This window comes from Nanorana parkeri, unplaced genomic scaffold (assembly GCF_000935625.1).
Source record: "Nanorana parkeri isolate BGI_ZX_2015 unplaced genomic scaffold, ASM93562v1 scaffold446, whole genome shotgun sequence".
NCBI lineage: Eukaryota > Metazoa > Chordata > Amphibia > Anura > Dicroglossidae > Nanorana > Nanorana parkeri.
In genome coordinates this window covers 703,724-720,486 of record NW_017306714.1, presented here as the reverse complement: position 1 = coordinate 720,486, position 16,763 = coordinate 703,724, and the positions used below count along the sequence as shown (strand labels likewise).

The following is a 16,763-nucleotide window of genomic DNA, read 5'->3' as shown; positions in this document are numbered from 1 at the left end:
TGAGGCAGTGGAAGACAGCTTAAGCTGGAAGTTCAAGTACAAGGCAGGGTGCTGCAATGCTGAGTAGGTAGTATGGGGTCCCCCAGGATGTGGAATCTAAAGGCCAGCCTGTATTCGCCAGAGCTCCTAATGGTGGAGATGGGCTTGGCTGCGTGCTGGCCCCAGGTCACAATCCCTAGGTCCACCCAACTCACCTAACAGGTAGAGGGTACAAATCAATGGTTAGGGACAGGATGAAGACAAGACTTTCAGGGACAAAGCAAAGCACAGGGCAGACTGTAGACAGGGATATCCAAGGACAAAGCAAAGCTCAGGGCAGACTGTAGACAGGAATAGCCAAGGACAAAGCAAAGCACAGGGCAGACCGTAGACAGAGATTTCCAAGGACAAAGCAAAGCACATGGCAGACTGTAGACAGGGATATCCAAGTACAAGCCAAAGGTTCTGTACATGGCAAACTTCCAGCAATTCAGGTTCAATCGCAAATGGAGGACTCGGCAACTAACTTTGGGAAACCGTTGCTCGGGCAGCGTGCCGTTCACTGCCCTGGGTTAAATAGAGACTGGAAGAGGGAGGATCCACAGGATTGGCCACAAGCAGACTGCACTGATTGGCCAAGAAGCTGCATAAGAAACAGCAGGAGAGTTCGGCTGATGCCTAAAGCTGCCAGACTGGTGCAAGAGTGGGTCAGATTCAGAGCACATGTCTGGAGGACTACAAGCAACAGCACAGCCCTGCATGCTTGCAGAACCAGGGGTAAGAGGCCTGTATATACTTGTAGAACTACAAGTAACAGCTCAGCTGCAAGTCTGCAGCTGGACTGTGACACTACAGCAGTTTGAGGAAACAGAGGAATTAATGACATGGGCTAGTTGAGGTTGAGGGTTATATATGTTTTTTAAATAAAAATAGTTCACTTCTTCATAATTTTTGTCCATCTTTAAGGCCCCTTGCACACTATCCAATCAGGAGGGGATCTGTGCAAGGATCCCCTCCTGATCAGAGCAGTACAGATCGGATGGTTGAAATGGAATTTTACAAGAGCACTCAGCAACTAATACCAAAAGAACAGTTATACTGTAAGATACTTGCTCACTAATCTCTTGTTCAATATTTTTATTGATTGACTAAAATGTACAAAGTGTAACGTACACGCGTCTGGTTCCAAACGACATAAAATTACAGTAACACATATAATATGCCTAAAATGAGTAACATGTGGTGAGCAAAGTGATGTCTAAATAGAACCAGGTGTTTAAAAGACATAGGTAACATGAGTGGAGTAAGGTATGGAGGGGGAAAAGGATGGGAGTGGGAGGGAATGCGAGTGACTCATGCTAGAGCATCATGGACCATGTATTTGGGTCACATGTGGGAAACACAGGTCTATTAAGCAAAAATCAAAACTTGCTGGTAAAAAGTGAGTGGCCCATGAGTCCCATGTCTGCTTGAATTTTGTCATGGTATCTGCGAGTCTCGTTGTCAGCTTTTAATTTGAGAATATCTACCGTGTTTCCCCGAAAATAAGACACTGTATTATATTTTTTTGGGCTCAAAAAAACACACTAGGTCTTATTTTCGGGCGAGGTCATATTTTTTCTTTTTTTTTAAATGTACAACAATCCCCACTTATTCATGTAGAAAAATATGGTGATCAGGGCAATCAGGGGTGCCGTACCTTTCCAAGAGCAATTTGCTAACCAATCGCTGGTCAGAATGAGCAAAGCGCGCTTTCACTATCATTCCTCACAGGCGGAGTGCATTTGGTATCACTCCGCCTGTGACAGGAGCCGGCGCTATAGAGGATGCATCGGCCTATGCGGCTCTGCTCCCTCCGGTGCTGCCTCGCCTCCTCTAGCGCTGGCTTCATTGGCACCGCTGATTCTCTTCCGCGGCTCTTCAAGTTCCCCCTTATGCCACCACCGGCCCTGGGAATGGTCACAACTAGGTCTTATTTTCGGGGTAGGTCTTATATTTTAGCAATTCCTCAAAATAGTACCAGGTCTTATTTTCGGGGTAGGTCTTATTTTCGGGGAAACAGGGTATTGGAGTATGATTTTAACTTTGGTCAACAAAAGATAAATTTTCAGCTAGATTTTTGCTGTAGTTTCATAACCATTAAACCCAGTGTCATGAGTTTGAATTGATGTATCGTAAGTCATTCTGATTTAAGACTGAGAAGTGCTTTGTTTGATTACCTTTGTATATGAGCACCCAATTATATACAGAGCATTAGGTAGACTTAGTAGATTTGCCCTTACAGGTTTTGTACTATCAGACAGGTCCTTCATATATGCAAATAGGTTTTTGGATCAGGGTAATCGCAAAAACAGTTCCTTGTAGGACCTGGAAAAAAATGTGTAGAACAGCTGCACACCAAATACCAGTGGTACGGTAGTTTATAGTTAGTTGCTAAGGCTTGAACATTCTGAGAGAAAAATTTACGAAAGGCTGAAGAGTGTGGAGAAGGCAGGAGAAGTGAACAATCTAGGACAACATAGCTGAACTGGAAAGTGAGCTGAATTGGAGAATTTTTCCAAATCAGCTATTTTGGCCTAGATTTTTTCTTACCTTCTCCAAACTCTTCACCCTTTAGTGAATATCCCTGTTAGTGGTACTCCAGATTTGGGACCAAAGTGAGGGTGGCAAGGAATCTCTAAAGGACAAACTGTAAAGCAAAGAGATCAAACCTTGTAAAGGGAGAACATCCCAACATTTCTGTTCAAAGGGTGTTAGGATTATCCTATCTGAAGGGGTCCAGATCACGGGGGCAACAAAATGCTTCTCCTGTAAGTATCTAAAAAGTACTGCATCTGTGGAACCTGAAAACATTTCAAACCATAGTGAGAAGACGGTGAAAGCTAGTAAACCCAGTGCCGAAATACTCCAGGAGGTTTAATACTCGGAGGAAAAGAATTGCTCACTAATTTAAGCAAGGTTCTCTTTGAAAATTTCTAGGCTATTCAAGTCAGGGATCTGTCCCAAATAAACAGAACAGTTAGTCAGAGAAAGACATGGGTGTGTAAAAGTATATATACACAGTATATATTCACTTTATATTTTTCTGATTACAATGTTCTTGTATATTATCCCTAGGGAACTGGGTTCCATGGGACCCAGGAGCTCTGTGTTCTCTGATCCATTCATGTATTGTATTCTTTTTTGTGTGTGTAGATATTTATGGATTTCTTGGTAAATATTTATGAAGCCAGTTTACAATATTTATACTGTATACTCATTTTATTTGTAATATTTATGTGTGATACTTGTGCGGCATTAGTGAGAGTCTCCGGTACTTTTAGTTTCACACTGAGTGTTGGCTTTCCAGCCTGCATGCACCGTTGTTATTTATCAATTATTTACTAAAGGTGCAGATCTTCTGCCTTTTTTTTTGGCTTGAAAATACAGGCCTAGCAAATGAGAGTTCAATGTAGGAGTACCAGATTTAATGGACCTGGTATGAGTAAAATTTGTCAAAAGGAACCATGCGTTCCTTGAAACAGATCATTATACATGTTTATTAGCATACATGCTGGGACAAGTGAGGAGTTCTAAAACCAAATACCAGATGTAGGCATTAAAATGCCATGCCATAGGTGATTGACAGACTTATGAAAGCTGCCAGACATATGCAGAGCAGGCAGTGATGGGCCTTTAAAGAGAAGCCAAGGAACAGATTGCTTATCCTTGACAAAGGACTATATTTAGACAGCAGTATAACAGAACCACCAAAGGTACCTAGTACCAGATGCGATATGACTTTGGAAACAGCTCTTTTAGACCATAGAAGTTTTATGCTTATTAAAAGACATAGAGTGACACAGAGTGATTAAAAGACACAGAGTGATGCAAATTTCCTATCTTTTACACTTTTATTTAGAGTTTTAGTTTTTGAGTGCCTTTGTATAGAAGTTAAGGCTCTATATATGTAGACTTTTAGTCCTATTGCCTTAGTTGTGTCAGTTTTTTTAACCAAGTATTATAGATTTGTCAATTGTGTAAATGTATCATAGAATTGTCAGATGTGTAACAAGTACAACAAAACGTTCTGTACTATTTGGTTGTGTAATGATTTTCCCTGGCAGCAAGTATAATGTATTTACAGTTTGAGTACATTTATCAGATTGCCATGAATGCTATTAGTATGCAGGACTGTTAGGTATTGATTTAGAATGTCATCCTTTAAGATTGCGCTTAGACCAGTTTACCAGTTTTACTAAAGGCCTCCAGCATACATAGTTCCACCTTTAGGCTGTGTATGTTCAGGCAGGCGTGTTTGATGTTTATTTATGCATTTCTTACCACATCTCTTATGCTCGCAAATCTTGCAGACAGGGTTTGATTCCCTAATGATTTGCCACCGACCATGCGATCTAGGTGGCCTAGGCTGGGAACACTAATGTATAATTTGTGATAAGAAAGGGTACTTTTTTACTCTAACTATGTAAACTAAAAGCTCATATTCAATGTACTTGATAGGTTAGGTGGGGATTCAAAATTGACTCATAGAGTCAGGAATATAATTTAATTATAAGCCCAATTTGTTCGTGTGTGAGCAGTTGGTAAATAAGTTGAAGTAGCTGGCCCTTTGCACCTCCTGTAGAAATGCCAAAGCTAATAAATCTTCTGTTATGTGTCTGTGCTGATTAACAGATTATACTTGGATTATCAGGCTTCTACTATTATCCTGCTTATATCTCCAACAGTCAATAAGAGTTTGAGATTACAATTTTGCAGACTGGAATATAATTGAATGAAACTGCAGTTTTTGTTCCATTTCAGGAAAATAATCAGTTGTTTTTGTGCAGTTTGGCAAGTTGTCATTCGTTTGGGAATCAGGATCACAGTACAGACTGAATGAAAATTGACAGTTTGAAAAAAAAAAAAGGTTTATATCAGTGGGGTGAATGTTGAAATAACCAAAGTAGCTAGAAGTGATAGTGTAGAGATGTAATCCAAAGTATATACAAAAATGACAACGTATATCAAAATAATAAAGATAAATGTTTGTCTGAATAGAGAAACATTTGATGGATCACCTCCCTCATCTGGCACCTGATCTGTGCATTTCCATCCCATTAGGAATCCCTCCATATGCTCAACTGCCAATCTTCTTTATTGACCAAACCAGCTGCTGAATGTACTGGATAAATATAAAGCAAATAAAAAATTATGTTTGTTGGATGCTTCAAGCTCCATGTCTGGCAATTAGAACACATTGCTACAAACTTTATGATCCAGTCCTATCTAAACGTATGGGAACATCTTTAGCCCATGTGGCAGCATATTGTACTATAATGGCATAGCACAGCATTTACCACAAGTATGGGAAATACTTTGTCAAGACGCTGCTCATGTCATCTTTTTCATTGAGTAAAAAGCCTGTTACCAAGTGGCAGGTCAGTTTCCTCAAGTTTTAAGACTGGGAACTACTTTAGTTTCAGGTTTTGTCCACTTACAAATGGCCCAAAATCCCTAGCTTACAACTACCAAACATTCATGAACTTTAGGGCAAACTCTAAACCCAAGGCAGCCATCGCAGTCCATTGGCTAGCTTTCATCTGGCTCCCTCTACAGTCTTCAGGGAATCCTTGTTCCCTTTTACCCAGGTTTAACTCACGAGTGAAATCTTTAGCACTCACTATACCCTTGAGAAGGTCAGAGTGATCGTCAGGCACACCAGTCCCCACTGTCAGAACAAAACCCCCACAGATGCCACACATCTTCCTTCAGCTTCTCAGCCCACAAGAAAGGAATGTCCAGTCAGGTTCATGTCAAACTTCACTCCATATAGTGGCAAATTAACAGTAGATTAAACTAGTTTATTTTCCACATAAATAGGATAAATAGGATAATATTCAGTGCTTAGCTTATAGCACGTCACTTTTAGTAACTGGACCAGCACATAATTAGTTCCCAAGTATATTTCTGGCCCTACTCCCATACTATAGGGAACCTCCACACCTCACTGTATTTACATCTCATGGATCATACTTTAACCAATGGTGTCACCAATGGGGACTTTGCGACATACTTTGCAGGATGCTCTGCTCTTTAGACTCACTCCTCCATCTCCTCACTCTGCCAACTGCTCTTAATAAACCCTAAGAGTGGGCTAGCGTATGCATGGTAATGCACTATCATGCACTGTGGTGCACTGCATTGGTAAAAATGCTGAATGTCTGTTTTTGTTTGTCCTGGTGCACAGATAGCCCATTTATCTGACTGGGCTATATTGACACAATGCAGGTCAACCTTACAAATTACAAATGCTATTAGTTCCCAAGAAAAGCATATATTTTCCATATATATATATACATACACACAAGTCATAGCCTGTGCATTGTAGCTGCTGTATGAAGACTCCAGACTTATTTACATGCTAGAATTCTGTGCTGTTATGTCATTGGGGTTGTAATAAAGCATTCTAATAAAAGTCCCACCTCCCAAAAGAGATATCTAGACTCTAGGAAATTAGGTTTAGAGATACAGCACTTCTTGGCTATAAACTGTTACCAGAAAAAAATGAGATTTGAATGCGAGTTTTTCTCTAGAAAAAGTATCATCATAATTTGCTTAAAAGTGCACAGTGGACCTCTGACACATGCAATTTTACTTACAATCCCCACATCCACTGGCTCCAAGACTGGCTCCTGCAGCCTCTTCCTCCCTTTGCTCCAGCAGTCGGAGGCCTGCTGATGTCATCACATGAAAGGCAGAGCCCACGGCCCTGCATTAGACGTGAGGATGCTGAGGGACAGTCTACAAGCTGAAGCGGAGGGGAGAAAGGTAAGCGACGACCACTGGGGAAGTGGGGATCAGGTAGGTAAAAGTGCTTTGCACCATACTTCTAGACATAAAAGAGCAGTTGACCCTTGCAGGGCCTAGATAGCGCTACTACAAGGGTAGTTTTTTTTGCCACCCCAGAGATATAATACAGAAAAATTACCACCAATTGTCTAATTTTAGATAGATTGGAGCAGAAACTCTGTAATGGTTTTATTGCATTTTGTGTCCCTATGGAAGAGACTTCCCCTTACTTCCTGTTCTAGAGCCACAAAAGCAAGGGAGAAGACATTTCCCCAAAGTGAGGGGACAACCTATCCTTGACAGTTGTCACTCATGGAGACATTAAACTTCTACTCCCATAGCATAATAAATCTCCCAAATGGGAAACCAGACAACAATAAAAAGTCAAAAAGGTTCTAACGTCTAACATTTCCCCACCAACTCTGAGAAACACATAAGACATATTAAACCATGCCTAAACTGTTGGGAGCTATGCTTCAATAGGAGTGAAAGCCTCAGTAACAGGTGATACTGTTCTGTGCTTACAGAATACATTTAAAATACAAGCTCCCAATAGCAGATTTTTTTCCCCTTGGTTTTTAAAAATCCAATCACTTTTTTTTTTTAATTCTTATCATCTGGCGGCCAAACTGCATTATAATTTTTTTTGCTCTCAAGCAGATTTGAAAATTCCTTTGAGGATTGGTATTCAGATATCATTTTAAAGTGATCTGCGTTTGAAAAATAATGTCTGACTGCTGTATCTTTTATTATAAGCCTAGCAGTATTAAAGTCATCATCTGCCGGAAAAAGTATAGTCTGAAAGTTCAATTCGTAATGCAAAACTGCAACTATACAGAAACACCTTTTTGACCTTTGCTATATTTTACATAGAGGTGTGAACACTGCAAATTTGAAAATTGTGATCCAGCTTTGTAAAATATTCTACAGAAGCTACAGAATTTTCTGTACTTGCTACAATCACAAAGAAGTCCTATATTTACCATCACACTTGCTTATTAAAAAAATATCACTTACCTAACTTTGCAGATGATGCATAACATGAATCAATTATTTGACAATCTTACACACATGCAGAATGTGAAGACATCAAGGTTTTTTTTTTCCCAACATTCACCAGTCATATCTGCACTGCATACCTTAGGGGCTAAATGGAGATTCAACTCTTGAAGCTAAACTCTAGACAGACATTAAACATACACCAATGAATGCAATTATGGTATAAAAATCTGAATTTGACTTGATTTCAGCTTTTTGTAGTCCTCTGTACAGCAGGTCTCAATCTAGGAGAGGGAGGGACAAAACTAGGAGCCAATCATGTGTCTTAAATGCACATGTGATGGCAAGGAACATGAGGATGGTGGGAGAAATCAAAGAGTTGATCTCATCAGTTTGATGCTCCTTTTTCATCTTGGGGGCAGGGAGGAGACTTGGCTTTACTGCCAAACTACAGCAAAAAAAAGGTTAGGTACCCTACCAGCTGGCTGTGCGAAGGGGCAGTGTAAATCTCAGACAGGATGCAAAGAACCATGAATCCTTTCGCAGAAGAGGCAGTTCCCACATACAGGTGAAACTTGAATAATTAGAATATCATGCAAAAGTAATTGCAGTAAGTGCTGCAAAAGGGGCCCAAACCAAGTACTGAGTACATATGCATGCTTGTACTTTTCAGAGGTCCGATATTGTTCTATGTACAATCCTTGCTTTATTGATTGCATGTAATAATCTACTTTTTTGAGGTTGTGGATTTGGGGTTCTTGGGGTTTTCATGAGCTGTAAGCCATAATCATCAAAATTATGACAAATCATGGCTTGAATTATCTTGCTTTGCATGTAATGAGTCTATCTCATATATTAGTTTCACATTTTAAGTTGCATTAGTGAAATAAATGAACTTTGCATGATATTCTAATTATTTGAGTTTCACCTTTATGTGTTTAAATGGTGTATTTAGCCATTTGCTAAAGATTTTGCTTTAAATTTGATATAGTTCCACCACTTGCAGCTATATTTAAAGCTGTACCCCCCAGTAGAGCTGCTCTGCAGCCATGATAAACAAAAACGAGAAATAGATACTAATTGTTTTCCTGGTGTTTTTGGCTTGGTCTGATGATGTCATAGGTCTGCTTCACCCGCTTTTTCTTAAATGCTATAGAGAGTGGTGCAACGCAATGATGTGGCGCTGCTCTTTGCAGTAATCCTTCTGTTAGTCCAGGGCAGGAGCGGAACTTTGATACCCTTTGCTCTCAGGAGGTGGTATGAATGACAATGGGCATCATTCAATCCAGTAGAGAAGCGGTGGCCAGGGAACAGCTTCAGAGATTGGGTGAGTATAGCACACATTTTTTATTTTAAGTTACCGCTGGAGTAGAAAATGTATTGTTCAAAGCAAACTCTTTAATATTCAACATTGCTGGGACTTTCCTTTACAACAAAAAAACCTAGCGGCATGGAGACTTTCTTATCAGTGGAGATTATGGCTAATAGTTTGCAATCCATGATTCCAATCCAGTTATTTTAACAAATGTTGTCTATTTTGCCACTCCAACATTTTTGAAAACCATGAATATATGTTGCACACTGAAGCATTAGGATTGAGGCCATGGCATGGGCCTAAGTTGTAAAAAAATTCAGGTGTTTGGCATCCTACATCCTCTTCCATTATCTTTACAAAAGTTTAAAAAAATAGTTGTTTTATTCATGTAGGGGCCCTGTTCTAAAATGGATTGTCCCTAGCTAAATTTAGTGTTTTTTTGTGTGTTTTTTTTAAATATTTTCTGTGCTTGCTAAGTTTCTCCTAAGCTCAGGGCATTAATAATTTCTGCTTGCTGCTGTTGAGCTGGCTCCAATATATAGTCTAAGAGGTAACAATGTATGACTTATGGGTATTTATCCATCTCAACCAATCACTTAGGGTCAGTGGCGACTCTAGGAACAATATGTAGGGGGGGCACATAAGATACAACAGTCAAATCTGGGGGGGCACTAATAATTTTCATTGCATGTCGCAACCGCTGGGCACCGATGAGCTGATTTAATTGCGGATGGCATCGGCACCCCGCGTTTGCGACATTTAGTCCAACGCCGCCCACAATCCCGCATACCGCAACGGCCGGGCGCCGATGCCATTCGCAATTTAATCTGCTCTCGACGTCCGGCAGTTGTGGAATACAGCATGGACTGACTGGCAACTTTTAGCCCAGGGGGCAAGTACAACCCAGAGGCCCATGATAACTTAGCCCACCCTCCAGCTCTGCCTCTTCCCCCGCCTTCCCCCCGCCCCTGGCTGCCACTTTTGGCATCCATGTAACACTAGTGTGAATGGTCGGGTGATGTGAGGACTAGTGATGGGCTCGGGCGTGTTCGCAACTCCACGTGCCGAGCCCACCAGGAAGCTGACAGCGCCAATCACAGGTACTGAGACATTATCCCAGTCCGCAGCTGCAGAGATCGGAATTTGTCTCAGTGCCTGTGATTGGCGCTGTCACCTTCCTGGCGGGCTCGGCACATGGAGCTGCGAACACGCCCGAGCCCATCACTAGTGAGGACTCCTAGTAAGTCCATAAAAGGGGTGACTGGCTGGGGGATGGTGTTCTCCTCCCACTGGGCTCCCTACCTGGTTCTGGCCTTACTCCGCTCCATGTCTGGTACTTAGGCACTTTCACCCACTGTAGGCCGCCACTGGCTGTCCATGCTTCTGGGCTGTAAGCTGTGGGAGGAGAGTGGGAGGGGCCGGACAGTGTCAAAGTCAGTGTTCTATAATTTTTCTCGATCCTATACACTTTCTCGACTGTGTCACTTCCAGTGGGGCTGAGTCATCCGTATCAGCTGTTTTCCTGACCCCCTTTTGTAAGCTGGGGGCAGAGGATAAATATTTGGAACAAGCTTCTAGAAGGGTCCTTCCCTTCTGGGCTCTTGCCTGGTGAGGATGCTACATTCAGGAGTTCTCTTCTTCTGGGGCCTTGCCCTAGGTGGGGCCGTGTGCTGAAGGCCCAAGGCATCTAAGCTGATTTAATCTGCTATGGAAGGTTGGTACCTGAATGGAGCATCTTCAGAGAAGTCTGCTATGTTGAAAAAAAACAAAAACGGGGGGAGCTGCTATCGGATGGACATTGCATGCAGACATTATTACTCAACTCTTTACAGTACCTGTGACTGCTCACATAAAGTCAGAGGACCAGTTGTTATTAAAAGGTTGTTTATCAGTGGATCATTATCAATTGCTTTGCTATTAGAAGGCCTTAGGATATTTTGCTATTTTTATGTATATTGTGTCCCTAACCCTCTACTCACATTTTTATTGACTGAATGAACTATAGAACAGACTAAAGTAAGTGGCACCAAATTGCCAAGAACCCACCCAGAGATGTTAAATGCTAGTCTGCCATTCTATTTTGGGCATAGACTACCAATGTGGTTGTCATGGGTATGTAAAATCATCCAATGGGAACATCTATTCCTGTGGCATCTCTCTAAGATGAGAATTCCATTCACCTTGAAGAGATTTTCTTTCTTTTTCTGTTGTGTCTTCAGGACAAGAGTTAAAGATGGAGGTGGGAGTCTTCCAGATATCGTTTGTATGTGCGCCCCTATTTGTTGTGACCAGTTTGTATAGTTGTGTTTACATGTTAAACTGTGTTTTTCTCTGGCGGTTCCTGGATTTTGCTGTATTGTCTTGTTGTTATTGTTTCTTTTTCTAGATTCCAGTCCTGGCCTCGTGTGGATTTTAGGCCATTCTTATGTCTTTTGGGGTGCAAAACGGGCAGATGTTCGTCCAGATGGCAGGCAGCTGGGCATACCTAGAAACATTGCCGAGGTACGCTGGATAGGCGTGCCAGGTATGTTATGGAGTAGAGTGGTCCCTGAGGTACATCAATTTTCCAGGTGGGATAGGGTACCGGATATCTTGTTAAAAGGCTGCTACAGCCATTTTAACTCCAATCTCGAGTGTGGTGTCTTAATTGGCAGGTGGGGATTATTGGAGGGTGGTGGCATAGTAGCATGGGAGTTTGGGGGTAAAATTGTTATGGGACTATGTTCTACCTTGTCAAGGGAAATTCCCCCCGGCTGGGCACAGACAGTAACTTAATAGGGGTTTAAACCCTTCCCTACTCTAAACATTTTTTTGTTTGTCTTTACATACACTTTATTTACTGTGTGACCACAACGATTTATGCCTACAGAAAAAACACTTTAAAAATGGCCCCCAGTGTGACACATTAGAAGTCCATTCATCTCTAATGCAGTTTCCTGGTTGCTACACATACACTGCTTCATGATTTTTTTTGCCATCTAGATACTTCAAAAACAAGGTGGGAAAATGTATTACCACAAGTTCACTGTTAACCTTTCAGTAATTGCTGGTCACCACGTTTCCTGCATGTGATCTTTCCATTTAGGCACTAATTATCAGCCAGGCTTTGAGGAATCGATTAAATAAACCTCTGGAACCTTTGTGTACGAACAATAATTATTTTATTAGTGACTTTTCAACTCACTGTTCATAATTTACTATTTATTGTCACAACGTGGAATGAATACAGGCTATGAAAATATTGCACTGCTTTTTCATAAATTAACAATGGCTGTTGTTCTAGTGGTTTCTGTGTAATTACTATTTAGTCTATACATGAATAATGCATAATTCCTCTTCATTTACTGTTTAAGTAGGTGCTGTGTTCTATTTTTACTCATGGAGCTTATTTCCATGTTGTAGCTGATTTACATATAATAAGGACATCTTGTCTCTTCCATCATGCACCCTCTTTGGCTACTGACCTTGTAATAGGTATATTGCCAACAGCAACACAGTGTTGTCTCTGACTACCAAGCCCTACCCCTTTATTGCTAATCTAGGACCGTCTAACTCCACCCAAAGTTAGTCATCCAAAAGGCTTGTTTTAACTATGTCACAAATGCCTATGATTATTTATGTATGTAATGGTATCGCTAGCATTTTTGGTGCCTGATGTGGTGCTTGGGGGTGGGAGCTGGGAGTGATTGTGCAAAATGGACACTCTGCCTGCTGCCCCCCCCTGCCCACCCAGGTGACCCAAAGAGGTGCTGCCTGAGACAACAGCCTCACGCTGCCTCATTAAAGGGACAGGCCTGTGTGTATGTTTTTACAAGCCGATTTGAAATGATCCCATACAAAGACATGTGCTAATTGTTGGAAATGCAACATACTGATTTGTTTTACTGACATTCAGAGATGTAGTATTATCGCTTGAGCACTAGATGGCGCAAGTCTAGTCAATGCTAGTTTTTCTATATGCATGCTTCTATCTGTGATCAATAGGAAGTTCTATCTGTAAATGTTTTCCCTCTCTATGATCTATATGTTTTCTGTTCAATGCTGTCAAACTTAATTCAGCATTCCTCAAGATCTCTGTGCTTCATCTAAACACATAACTAAAACTAATGTCTTTGTGCTATAATGTGCTAACATGCTGAGCATACTGGCACATTATGGCAAAAAACTTCTGGGGGACCATTTTTTTAGGGTGACTTTATTTCCCCTTTAAATCAGAAGGATATCATTCTCTTTCAATCCCCTGTACAGCAGCACTCAGCCTGGGAGAGGCACCTATGGGAGCCAGTCAGGTATACAGACAAGGAATAGGCTTATAGGAGGAGGGAGCAGAGTTTACCTCATCATCTGTCTGTTGCTGCTTTTTCATTGTTCAGTCACCAGGCTGGGAGTGGAGAAATAACAACATTGTTACACTAAAGGTGCCCATACACTGCTCGATTCTCGTACGAGAATCGGGCGAAATCCCGCGATCGTACGAGAATCGAGCAGTGTGAACGAAGACGTGCAACCGTTTCTACTGTACGGTCGCAAGTCTTTTGTCGAACCAACATGCTCGAATACCCGCCGAGAATCGTACGATTGTCGGCGGGTTTCTAGCCTGCTCGTCCGATAACTGCGGAACGGGCCGGTGTGCGCACGCGCACACTGCCCGTTCTGCATTGCGGTCATCGGAAGCCCGCCCCTCAGCGGGGCGGGCTTTCGATGATCGCAAGTACGATCTGCCCGTCCAAGGTGGGCAGATCGTACGAGCTTTCAATAAGCATACGACCATCGCAAGACAAAAGTCTTGCGATGGTCGTAAGGTGTATGGGCACCTTTACACTATATCATAGTTCCCCTCCCTATTTTTTAATCAGCTGTTCCTAATGCAGTAAAATATCACAGACTAGATCTCTCAGCCTCCTGTCAAAATCTTCTTGGCTGGGCCCGTGGGTCACATTCATTCCCATGGAGGTTTCGTCTGGAGTACCTGTAACAGAGAAAATTGTATTTTGCTGGGGTGTACCGTGTGCTGGGACTGTGTAAATCTCAGGACTAAATGGGCAGCAATTTAAATCCCATAGCAGGTAAACAGTGCTCTTATATGTATTTCATTTGTGTATGTAGATGTTTTTTTCCGAAGTTCATTTGTAAGGTTCAGATACCACCATGCACGCAACTCCTGGCTAAAGCATGTTTGCCCATAATCCAGAAGACGGGGCCGCATGCATGTACCGTTATTGGCTTATCTTGATAAGTACCTTACAGCCCTCTAAATGATGTGTGATGTTATCCTTTGCATTAGGTTTGTAGAGATGGCTTGGGAAAAGAGATAACATCACATGATCAGAAGTTTAGAAAGATTGCAGGAAGTGAGCTCTGATACCAGCTGGGCTGAACTTTTTCAAATTTCAGTTACTTAAAGTTCTGAGGCAATGTAAATGATACTGTTGGAATGACAATGTTTGCATGAAATGACTGCTTTAAGATTTTTAGGGCTGTTAGAATTGTGTGTAAATGTATTTGTATTTATCTGTTAAATGCAAATATTGCATTTATTAATATATTCTGCTTTATTAGATAGAACTGCCACTGGAATTTTCAGCAGATGTCACATCAGATTGGGGACAATGGCATGGCACTGCTCTTATTCCCTGGCCTTATTTTCCTCCTGGAGTTGACATGATGAATTCTTATGCTATCCATGGCTCAGGAATTGGCAGAGTATATGAGTCTTTATATCCAATTCCTCCAGAAGAAATAAGTGAAGGACAAGGTGCCAATTTGTAAGTATGAATATACATAATTATTTAGAAACTAGGAAAATGTAATGTGCCCTACAGTACCTATGATTGTAATAAACTAGGCCTATTATAGCTAAGCACAGCCCCTTCTGGGATCATAAAACTAAAACTGTCCTGCCAAAACTGGATGGTTGGCAGGTAAATAAATAAATGAGGAATAAAAGAAAATGCACAGCGTGTTTTCAGTTGTTTGTGGATGTTTTTTCCTCTACAATCAAGACATTTATTATGCTACTTGTTCTGGTCCGTAGTCTGTACACAGCAACAGTGCGAAATGGCTTATCCTTGGCAAAGCCTTAGAGGTCATACCTGGACCCTACTAAACTGAAGATTGCTAGACTAGCCTGGAATCTGACCTTCAGGCACTGGGCATTGCCAGTGGCGCTCTCCAGACCTTAATGTACCATGCTAGGTAGCTCCAGGGCACTCTCTAGGTCTAGAGCTGTGGCACAGCCTCTGGTGTGGCCTGGTCTCTAAAGACTCACTCTGTGGGTAGGTCCATGGATGGGGCAAAACATCAATCCTTCAGTCACTGGGCTTTGTCTACGGTGCTTTCTAGACCTTTATGTGCTGTGCCAGTTAACTGCAGACCACTTTTAGAGCAGTAGTATAGCCTATAGTGTATCGCAGTCTTTTATGACTCCTAATGTAAGTATGCCTCTGAAAGTAGCAATGTTAGGAGTACTGAGCTCTACACTACATATGGGGCCTTCCAGACCTGTGTGTACTGTGTCAGCTGCAGAGCAACCTCCAGTTTCAGAGCAATGGTACAGCCCTGGGTATGACCCAGTCTATTGCTATGTAAATATGCCTCTGAAAATGGCTAACATCACTTTGTGTGAACATTTACCTCTGCATTGTGGCATTTTGTGTACTATGTCAGTTAGCTGCAGAGAGCGCTCTCTGGTTACAGAGCAGTGGTTTGGTTTTTGGAGTAACCTAGCCTCTGATATATTCCAGTGTATGTAAGTCTCTACATGTAGTGATAACATTTTGGTGTATGTTCTTTGTACTCTCTACTTAACATTTAGGTGCTTTATACACTTGAGTAAAAACTTAGTTTACCACAGAGGGCTCTCAATATCCAGAGAAGTGTCACAAATTCTCGTGACAAGTCAATCAGTCACTGAGCACTGTTTTTCTGAATGAATCACTTAGTGGACATTGTAATGTGATCTTATTATATGTTAATTTTTTGATGTACATTTACGCAATAAACTCTGCTTTATATCACATCGTAGTGGCCTGTTTTAGTGTTTTGCAGAGTACAACCCCAGTTTAGAGCTTTAGCACAACCTGTAGATTTGCCGCAAGGCGCTACAGTGTTCGGGTTTGGCTTGAAGAAAAGGTGGCAACCCTATGTAGACCCCTAGCCTCTTAACACATTTATTGAATAGATCTGCAGGCTACAACCAGGGAATTGCATCACATCTTTAACTATTGACCTCTCTTTTTTTCTTTTGAAAATTTCTGCCCTTTTTACTGCGATAATGGTTCATACTCAAGGAATTTAGTGCTAATGTAATTCAATACAGATAGTGTTGTGTGTGTGCACTGCTTGTTTCCTTCCTACCCTTCACCTCAAACGGCAGTATTTCCCACAGCTACTTCTGTTGAAGCACTTTGTGGATCATCACCTCTGATCTTTTCCACTGCTTGTCTTCCCTGTCCCAGTCACCTCCAGCTGCCTAAGAACCTTATCAGCTCCTGTGGTTTAGGTTTGAATGTGTTGCCTTGCATCACTCTGGTTTAGTTGCTTACCACTAACTGGTTCAACATGTCTTTTAAGAGATGATCAGAGGACAGCCCGACTGCAGCAGACAACCATGCTCCCCTACCGTTTCCAGGAGTATATT

The 16,763-nt window shown here is 41.6% G+C and overlaps 1 protein-coding gene across 1 annotated transcript in view; it reads left to right on the top strand.

The window, feature by feature from the left end:
• LOC108790095 (UPF0462 protein C4orf33 homolog) overlaps window positions 1-16,763 on the top strand; it is a 79,171-nt gene that overhangs the window by 53,736 nt on the left and 8,672 nt on the right. The window contains exon 6 of the mRNA XM_018560291.1: window positions 14,684-14,889. Within this exon, the coding sequence (XP_018415793.1) occupies window positions 14,684-14,889 (206 nt within the window). The remainder of the gene's footprint in view (window positions 1-14,683; window positions 14,890-16,763) is intronic.